General features: G+C 37.8%; 1 protein-coding gene across 1 annotated transcript in view; it reads left to right on the top strand.

Annotated features, from left to right (window-relative positions):
* ACTR2 (actin related protein 2) overlaps window positions 1-9222 on the top strand; it is a 31290-nt gene extending 22068 nt beyond the window's left edge. Inside the window, exons 5-9 of the mRNA XM_072409568.1 lie at window positions 467-603; window positions 2214-2363; window positions 4764-4909; window positions 6376-6508; window positions 8265-9222. Coding sequence (XP_072265669.1) covers window positions 467-603; window positions 2214-2363; window positions 4764-4909; window positions 6376-6508; window positions 8265-8435 — 737 coding nt within the window. The 3' untranslated portion in view covers window positions 8436-9222. The remainder of the gene's footprint in view (window positions 1-466; window positions 604-2213; window positions 2364-4763; window positions 4910-6375; window positions 6509-8264) is intronic.
* Window positions 9223-9992: the final 770 nt, after the last annotated feature.

Consider the following 9992-nt stretch of genomic DNA (forward strand, 5'->3'; position numbering starts at 1 on the left):
ATTCTTATGTAGACAACCCCTTTATTTTGATTGTGTCTGTTAGTTACACTTCTTGACAACAACTCCACTAGTCCATTGACAAAGTAAAAAATACTGCAAAGATATTTACTGGACATTTGTGGTACATGTAGAAATGTATCCGGATGAATACTATGTAGGGTCAGTGGCTGCCACTTTAGCCTTGCAGGACTATAGTCCCTGTTTCCAATTTTTGGACGCTATGTTCATGGAGCTTGTGTGTTTTCCCTGTTTACATGGGTTTCTCTACGTACATCGGTTTCCTCCCACATCTGAAAAACATTGACAATATGAATGACATATGACTGTGTTGGGGACATTAGACTGTGACTTCTTTATGGATGTATAAAGAAGACGCTATAAAAATGTATAAATATATAAGGCAACACTTAACCTGATCAAGTGCACCATCTTCACAATATCATAACTGTTTCTGCTTTCTCTACAGGTCTGCTGACTGGAGTGGTGGTAGACTCTGGAGATGGGGTCACTCATATCTGCCCGGTTTACGAAGGTTTTTCTCTGCCTCACCTCACTAGGAGACTTGACATTGCGGGCAGGGACATCACCCGCTACCTTATTAAGGTATTTAATTACAGCGCTGCGTAATATGTTGGCTCTATATAAATTCTGTTTAAAATTAATAAAGGTAAAAACCCTGCAAGAGTAAAGAGTACTCTGTTCTCAATAGGGTAATCTTTGCACAGGAGTCCAGCTTTTTACATTGTTTGTTGCAGTGACTGATTATACAGGAATAGGTTCATGTTTGCTGTGCAGGGTACTTTCAGGTGTTATAAACAAAAAAAATATACCCCAGAAATATCTACTTACATAATAATAAAATAAAGTTTATTATTATTAAGTTATTTTATTCACCTTTCTTTTGAACTACAAAATGTTCATAATAGTTTGGTACAGTAACCTTCTTATAAAATACTGCTACTTTTGTCCTGCTGTCAGCATGGGATTTTCATTATAAGTACAGGGAGCAGCTTTTCTCTTTCCACAGATAAATGCCATTTAGTAATGCTCATGGGCAAGCTTGTAAGCAGGTAGGGCCTGTAAAGATGTACGGCCTCTCCAATGTGGTAAATTGCATTAGCATGGAGATCTTTGGCTTTAAATAACCATTGAAGCATTTTGGTTTAGAAGACATTGAGAAGTCATTAAGTATGTTAATAGGAAAAATATTCAATATATTGGCACATCCCTCTATTTTGTATGGTACTAGCAGCAGTGCAATTAAATAATGCTAACATTTACATCTCGGCACAAATTTTATTAAAGAACATATACACACATTTTAAAAGTTTGGCTATTGGACAGAAATTTCCTGTAACGAGGTGATTGATCGTAGCTTTTCATTAATCAGAAACTATATTCATACACTGATAACAATTATTGTTTTTATTAAGTAAATCGTTCGATTCCTTTTTTTTTAATCTGACACAATAATGACCATCCATTAACATTTGAAAAGTTTGTTTGTTTATCCAAAATTCACCTAAATATTGTTTGGGTTTGGAAATGTTTCTGTGCCATAAATATGGAATGCACAATAGTGCTTTATATTTCCATGTTGGTGAGTCGTTGTTGTATATATGCTATATGAACTGTGCCATATGAACTATAGGGGGATTGTAATTTCTACAGTGCCACCTTGTGGTGAAAACGATATCATGCTTTACACTTAGTGGTGTAAAATATCCTTCATATTTCATATCGTTATTTTACAAAACTTGTTAAATACATTCAAACAATCTTCTGTACTTGAAATGTTGTGTTCAACTTTTAAAATAGATATTTTAACCTAATCTGTCTGTAAATCCACATTTTTTAAAATATGTATTAGGTTTTTTAAAATTCTAAAATGTAAGATTGGTTCTACCTACGTTAATAGGTATCATAACCTGATTATAAAACATGTCTCAATGGCTGAGTTTCCTCAAAAAAAAAAATATTTTATTAGATTTCACTAGAACAATACCCTTCAATAATATTGCCAAAGTGGCTGTAGATTGCACAATGTGAACTCTAAAAGCCCTTCTACCAATTTTGTTAAATTAAATTAGGATGTTTTTGGACTAAATGTTTATACTATTTCACATGAAGAATGCAATTTAGTGTTTTAGCGTGAGTATAAGAAAATGCAAAATTATGGAATCGTCTAACAACTGGGCCGCATTTTCTTGTAGTTGCTTTTGTTGCGTGGATACGCCTTCAACCACTCTGCAGATTTTGAGACTGTGCGTATGATCAAGGAGAAACTCTGCTACGTCGGTTACAATATAGAACAAGAGCAAAAATTGGCATTAGAGACCACAGTGCTTGTGGAATCCTACACAGTGAGTATCCGTTTGTACATGTGTGTGTTACTTTCTTTAAATAACTATAAAATAACTGTAGTTCATAGTTTGTCATGTTTTTATCAGTGCCCCTCCATGCAATCCAGTTAATAAGTCTTCTAATATATTAAATCAGCAGACAGTACATCCATTGCTGATGCCTAATGCAGACCCATCACTAAGAGATTTAAGTTATTTCTGACCTGGTTCTAATAACACTGCTTGCCTGGTTGGTGTTCCTCATTTTTCTTTTTTATTTCTGAATCACTGACCTAGGACAAGTATGCAGCTCAGGTATTCAAATGCCCTGCAATGAGTTGGGGCTCCATCTCACATTTTAAATTTAATTTCATAGAAACTTAAGATCAGTCATTTTAGACTGCAGCGCTATACAGTGAGCCACCGGGTACAGAGGAGCAAAGCTAGGACTGTGGGTGGAAGATCTCATTCTTTAATAGATACAGGCAGCCAGTTGGTGCCATAAGCACAGTTTACCTATACTGTTGCTCTTTAGTAAACTTGCTTCTTAACATAACATGATCCAAGAATCAGTGAGGTTATTATTAGTACCAGTTCAATTTCAGCACTTCTCTTTAACCAGGCTAGTGACCTACTGATTTCTGGTTGCTTTGTATTGCTGCATGATGAAATGGACACCAATTACCGTATTTTTCGGCGTATAAGACGCACTTTTTCTTCCCCAAAACTGGGGGGGAAAAGTGGGTGCGTCTTATAGGCCGGAGCGTCTTATACGCCGAAAAATACGGTATGATACTGTGTAAATCAAAAGTTGGCCTTGTGTGTTGCCTTGCACCATCCCCCTACCAGATCCTGCAGATAATACTTTGAGGGTTTTGGCAACAGAGGCAGTGCTGCCAATCCAGAAAACAGTGGGCAGAGCTAGGGGTGGTCAGCTGCAAGTTGACAGACTTTAAGCTAGTGGATCAACAGTGACAGTGGTGTTGGTCACAACTCCTGCAGCATCACATCTCATTGTAATGCAAGAAACCCCAGCATAGAGGGACAGTCCTTTTTGAATTCAAATGTAGTGCAGTGTTGTCACTCTGCAAAATAAATTCTCTGTCCGCTTTACAGGTATTTGCAAGACTTCGCATGTCAACAAAATAAAAATTGCAAGCACAGTGCACTTGCGTTTAATTGCTCTAACAAACATCTTTAATGGGAGTTCAAAGTTCTAATTTAAAATTAAAGTCTTATTGTATGCTGTGAAAAAGATATAGTTGCAGCTTTTGTTCCCTTATAGAGGATTGTTATGTCATATAAGTCAGATCTCCGTTTTCTTGAGATGGTCTCTGATGGTGAACAAAATTTTGCACTTTGCTGCAAGCATCCTGTTTGCTGCACTTATCCTTGTAATAGGAATGAGTCCACCAAATTTTTCAGATTTCAATAGAACCTTAAACTACCGTGTTTCCCCGAAAATAGGACCTACCCCGAAAATAAGACCTAGCACTTTTCCCCCAACCTGCCCTAATATAAGACCTACCCCGAAAATAAGACCTAGTGTGTTTTTGGAAGCCCAAAAAAATATAAGACAGTGTCTTATTTTCGGGGAAACACGGTAACTATAATATTTTTGTACCTTGGTGCAGAGATGGTGTTGTATTTTCCCATCTTTGTGTAGGTTTATGATATGTAATCCCTACAAGGAGTTCGTGTACCGTTTAGAACTTTTTTTTGCCAAGGGCCAAAGTTCCAAATCCTTCAAGGGGCAAAACTATTTATCTTGGTAAATGCCAGGAAGCCGAGTCACTTGACCATCTTCTGATAGCTGTTATATTTTATGAAAGTCTATTCACATGTATCATTCACATCCTAACATAGGTTAATATGAGCGTGACAGGGCATTGACAAGTTTCACATTACCATTCCTTAGTAATAGGAGCATTCACCTTCCCTATTTATTCTTTTTAATGCCCATATCTTAACACAGTTGTACTCCTTTTCCTTTACTCCTTCCTCAGCAAACATACCAGGTGCCAGAGCTTACAGGGAATGATGGTACCACACTGTCATGTGACTGCGTTCCTTCCTTGCCATTGGTTGTTAGGCATAAGCATGGATTATAGTAGTAGGTCACACAGTGCTGTGCTTGGCAGTCCATAATACACAGGTGATCCCATTGTGAGATGAAGCTGATTAATCAATACTGTACAAATGGATGTATGCAAGATGCTGGAAATAATACCGTTGATAATATTCCTGAAAGAATTGCTGGGCTCATACAATAAGCTTGTCGAGCAGGCAAGTACAAAGTCCCTCCAACACCAGAGGGCACAATAAACTTCCTGCACTAATTACACCTGAAGTAGCACTACAGTTTGAAAAATAAAAGGTGACATTATTAATGTTTTTCTTTCTTTTTTTTTTATTGCACAGCTTCCAGATGGCAGGGTTATTAAAGTAGGTGGGGAGCGCTTTGAAGCACCAGAAGCTCTGTTCCAGCCTCATCTTATCAACGTAGAAGGCGTTGGCGTTGCTGAGTTGCTGTTCAACACCATCCAGGCAGCTGATATTGATACTCGGTGAGCCCCCCCCCTTCACTAGAAGGTTCCTGCTGCTGGAATTCTGAATGTGGGATCATATGAAGTGAAGTTTTTGTTTTTTTACACCCACCCCTTTTTGAGTTTGTAGTATGATGAATACATGTATGCTATGTATACATGTAAAGGTTTATTTCTGTATATTTTTTTTATCAGAAGTAGACAAGATGGTAATTAATTGCTTTTAGACTTAAGTATGTAAACATACCCATTTCTGTATGAAAATGTGAGTTTTGAAATATATGCAAAACTGAACTCTGATCAGCCTACACATTTACATCTGTGTTCCCTACAAAATATTATAGTTCTAATGCTTTTTTTTAGGGGGAGTGTGATTTTAGGCGAATACCTAATATTCTGCTCCATGAATACTGGCTGGCCCTTGACATTGCACTGTACGCCAGCCAGCTTGCTGTTTTTGGCTTTATTATTGCATAATACAACTGAAGAGAGATCAAAGAACAAATATGCATACTTTTTTGCATCAGTAGGTGAAAGTTTTGATACTATTGGATTGACATGATGGCCAAGTAGAATTTTTACCCGGGATCAACAACTGCAGGTAGCTTACATCCAAGCCTAAATTCAGAACACAGTTTTCTTAAGTGAAGAAGAAAGAAAGAATTTCCATTCTTGAATGGAGTACTGATATCCACTTTTTCCAGCCTTACTAAATTTTTTCTAAATGTGGTTGTTCCCATTTTTATTGCAAATCATAATTTTCATTAAACCCCTGAGTGTGAGTGGTAATCCCAAGTGTGGCTCGGCGTAAAAAAAACATGCTGAAAGCAGTAACCCCGAGCCACACTTACCCGGTCCCATCAGCGTCCTGCCCGTCAGGGTCCATCCTCGGGCCGCATCCTTTTTTTCTGATCTTAGCCCAATGAGTGCACTGACGTTCCCCGGGAATATATATATATATTATACATGCTACTGTACAGTTATATTACAGGTTTCAGTATTTTATGCACCCTTGTTTTAACAGATTTTTGTTTTACATTTATTAAATAGTGGACATATTTTGGTGAGTTATGCCTACAATGTAAAATGAATTTCCATGAAAAACAATATACCACCTTTGGCATAAAAATATTGACATAATTAAACCGCCAGGGAGATTAATAGGGTGTATAATAATCCCATTTCTGTCCTCTTCTTGAAAGGAAGCCTCTTAATGCAGTGTTATCTCAGCCATGGAGACGTTCTTTTTTTCTAACTTCTGTTAATGACCATGATCAGTCTCATCCATCACCTTTCAGATTTGCTATGTGCTTTTCAAGCAACTTGTGTTAGAAGTGGCATGTAAAACAGAGATCCTGTCTGAACAAGCTCTGTTTTTGTGAAATGTGATTATGAATGTATGCTTTCATTGGGAATGATGGAATGGGTTACATTTTAGTTTCAAAATTCCTTTTAGCTTGAGTAACTTTTTGTCTATCTTTTTTCAGGCCAGAGTTCTATAAGCATATTGTGCTGTCTGGAGGCTCCACAATGTATCCAGGTCTTCCATCTCGCCTGGAGAGAGAACTAAAACAACTGTACTTAGAACGGGTTCTAAAAGGCGATGTTGAGAAACTTTCGGTAAAAACTCGGGCTGAGAGCATTGCCCATTTATGTTTAGCTATTTACAGTATGTACTGCAGTTCATTTCAAGTATTCAATCTTGCATAGCAAATCTGCTGGCAGAATTGTCAGCATCTGACACTTCTTGGTTTGCATGGAATCCCAGACCCTACCTGTCAAATGCCACTATGTGATATTTGTTGGAGGTGGACGCACAACACCACAGCAGGTAACCGAGTATTAGATTTACACCTTGAGGTGCTGACAGGACCTGAACTGCATAAGGCCAAATCTTTTAGGAACCGGGAATGGGTACATACAAATGGTCCCTTTACTTTTTTTTTTTTATTGGTTGACATTGTCTCTTTAAACCGATCTGTACATGGGCTAACAAACTCTGCCCAGGTTAATTGCACTATATCATATGTGTTTCCCCCTGTGTTTGTAAAATGTTTCCCATCATTGGGCTGAAGAATAACATGATGGGACATTATTTTCAAGTAACCCCTAGAGGTACACAAGCAACTTTTTAAGAATCATTTTGCAATAATGAGGATCCCCCCCCCCCCCCCCAATATTTACACTGATGTGTAAATGTCCTTGGCTTTACTAGGAAAATATGGACTTAATTGCTGTTAAACCATGCAGCTTCTCATGTACTTCTGGTGCTGTTGATGGCCTGTGGACTTTTAGCAACACTCTGCTGTCACATTTATCACCCCTGTTCTCATTGTGTATTTTGTAATAGACCAAGGTGAGACTGGAGCATAAAAATTAGAGAATGACATAAGTGCATCACTGAGTAAGCCATGGCTCTCATATCCAGACCCCTGTATTTCCTGCAATAGCTGTATACTACATCATATCCAGACCTCTGTAATTCCTGCAATAGCTATTCACTACAATGACACAAGACATTGATTTACACATTGGGTGCAGCCCTGCTTCGGTATCCCTGTTTTCTAGGCCGGTGGTATATTGAATTATTTATTCCTTAATGAATGGGACAATCACTGCTCATCAGTGCTTGTATACAATAATCTTATATAGTGTCATCTCATACAGAAAAACTTTGTTTTATGTGGAAAAGATGCTACAATGTCAGTATATGTAATAGCCAGTCCTAATACTTTTACTATGTAGAAGATTGGCATATTTAGACTGAATTCATATTGGCAGTTTGCAGAAGATTAATGGCTATCAACAGAGCACCACACCCCATCTCTACCCAAGCCCTTCCATAAGAAGGAAATTCGTTTATTCAGCCTTTCACCACTAGATGGTGCAAATCTTTTTTATGCATGATGCAGTGTTTGGCCATGCATGGAATCTGTCTCTTGCACTTACAGGAATCACATTTATTAAGAACATTTTTATTTGATGCTATTATTTTCCTTGGTAGTTGGAAGGTTATTGCTTTTTTAGACATTCCCAAAGGAAAAAAGTTGACATTTATATTTCAGTTATAAGTTGAATGGTTTGGGCAGGATTATATCCTCTTGGTAAGGCTAGCTTGTAGTTATTAAGTAGCCTTAAACTATTCTCTTCGGTTGACGTTCATTATCCCTGTAACATTATTGGGGTCCCTGCACTGGGGCTTTCAGAAATTCACACACCCACAAGTGTTGAGTACTTGCTGTGGCCAGGAAGCAGATGTTTTGTTTTCTTTTTTTCATCTAATTATTGCTATTCACCCTTTAGAACCTAGACTGAAAGGTTTAAGGTTCTTTTATTAAGAAATATATACTTAAGATGGTGCTTTCTATCATTGCAGAAATTCAAGATCCGCATAGAGGACCCTCCTCGTCGTAAGCACATGGTATTCTTAGGAGGAGCAGTTTTAGCAGACATCATGAAAGACAAAGACAACTTCTGGATGACCCGACAGGAGTACCAGGAGAAGGGTGTGCGTGTACTGGAGAAGCTCGGTGTGACTGTCCGATAAACTCCACTGCCAGTTCCCATTACTTCTATAAAGCTTTCCTTATTTCCTCTATTGCCAATCTCTGAACTCATTCAGCTACATGACTGGGGAAGGCCTGTCTGTGCCCTTCTGGCCTGTTGGGTCAGATGTAATTTTTTTTTTATTATTTTTGTCCCAATTTCCTGGGGAAGGGGGGAGCTTTGTTCAATGTTTAACGTGGCTAAATTTGACTTTTATTTGCCCATTTTCTTTACAAACACAAAGCTTCAGCTACAGAACTATCTGCTGCATTCTTTGTTGCACAGTAGGCATTTTCACATAGTACGCTGCTTAAAGGCTGCTGGCTTTATCTTCTGCTTTCTCTCTGGGTGGTTTGGCCTCCTTTCCATAAAACAGATCCGTCAGATAGAAGTACATCCCGCAGAAGGGTAGCATTGTAGTCTTTACTGCAAGTCTCCCACCGACCCCCTAATCTCTGCAACATAATAAAAGGAATTTTTTTTTTATTTCAACTTCAATGATATATCTCATTTGCCAATCCACTTACATCATTTGTTTTGTTTTTACCATTTTAGTTTTAAGTTTAGATATGTTTATGGCACATTTCCATACATTCTAAAGTATATTGGATAGAGGTCCCCCCTATTTCCTCCTTTACACTGTGGCCTAACAAAAGCACTTGTCCAGGTGATAAGGTCAGCTGCCAGTTCATTCCCAGAAACAACAACAAAGATTTAAAAGTTAAAATCATGTATGTGAAAATTTGATAATTTCTAAATATAGAGAATTGTATCTGTAAAGATAAAAACGGTTGTTTGCTTGTCTTTATTTTCCCCTGATACCTTTTTTTATAGGGATCACATTGACTAAAATGCCTATATACCAGTGCCAATCAAGTTTACTTTTGATGAGAATGTTTCCACTGAGAAAAATAGAATTTAATATTTGCGTATGAGCAGTACCAGAGCACAGTGTTAGGTTGTTTCTGCAGATCATATGTTTGCTGTAAAATGTACAGCATTCCGTCAGTTTTATCCTGTACAAATAGGAGGAAGATGGGCCGTTTACAGAAAGTGTTTCTGCATAGGTGTTACTTTTACATAAGTGATACAATAGATATTTTGATGGTGGTTTGTGCTTTTGCTGTGATGTCTAATCTCATCCATTCTAGCTTTTTAGTAGTTAATAATTTATAACTACTCTAATTTGTTTCTGGAGCACAAAAGACACTTATGATCAAAGCTGAGCAATAAGATTAAAAGGGTTTTTATCCAACTTGCTGCAGTCTTGTCTCTCGGCCAGGTTATCTCAAAACGGGTGAAGATTGTCCTTTGCCAAATTTGATTGATGGTTCAGTTGACCAATTTTCTCTAAGTAATGTTCCATGATAGATTTGCTCAACTGACTGGCAACAGACAGCCTTGACGGCATGTCATAGGATAGTTTAGCTTTCATTGATTTCAAGGGATAGCTTGTTTAGTGAGACAACTTGAGTGAAATGTGCAATGTGGTGGTGGGAGCAACACTTGACAAGAGTCAGTGCTCAATCCTGGTATTTCGGTTTTGAATAGACACAAC

This window comes from Pyxicephalus adspersus, chromosome 4 (assembly GCF_032062135.1).
Source record: "Pyxicephalus adspersus chromosome 4, UCB_Pads_2.0, whole genome shotgun sequence".
Lineage (NCBI taxonomy): Eukaryota > Metazoa > Chordata > Amphibia > Anura > Pyxicephalidae > Pyxicephalus > Pyxicephalus adspersus.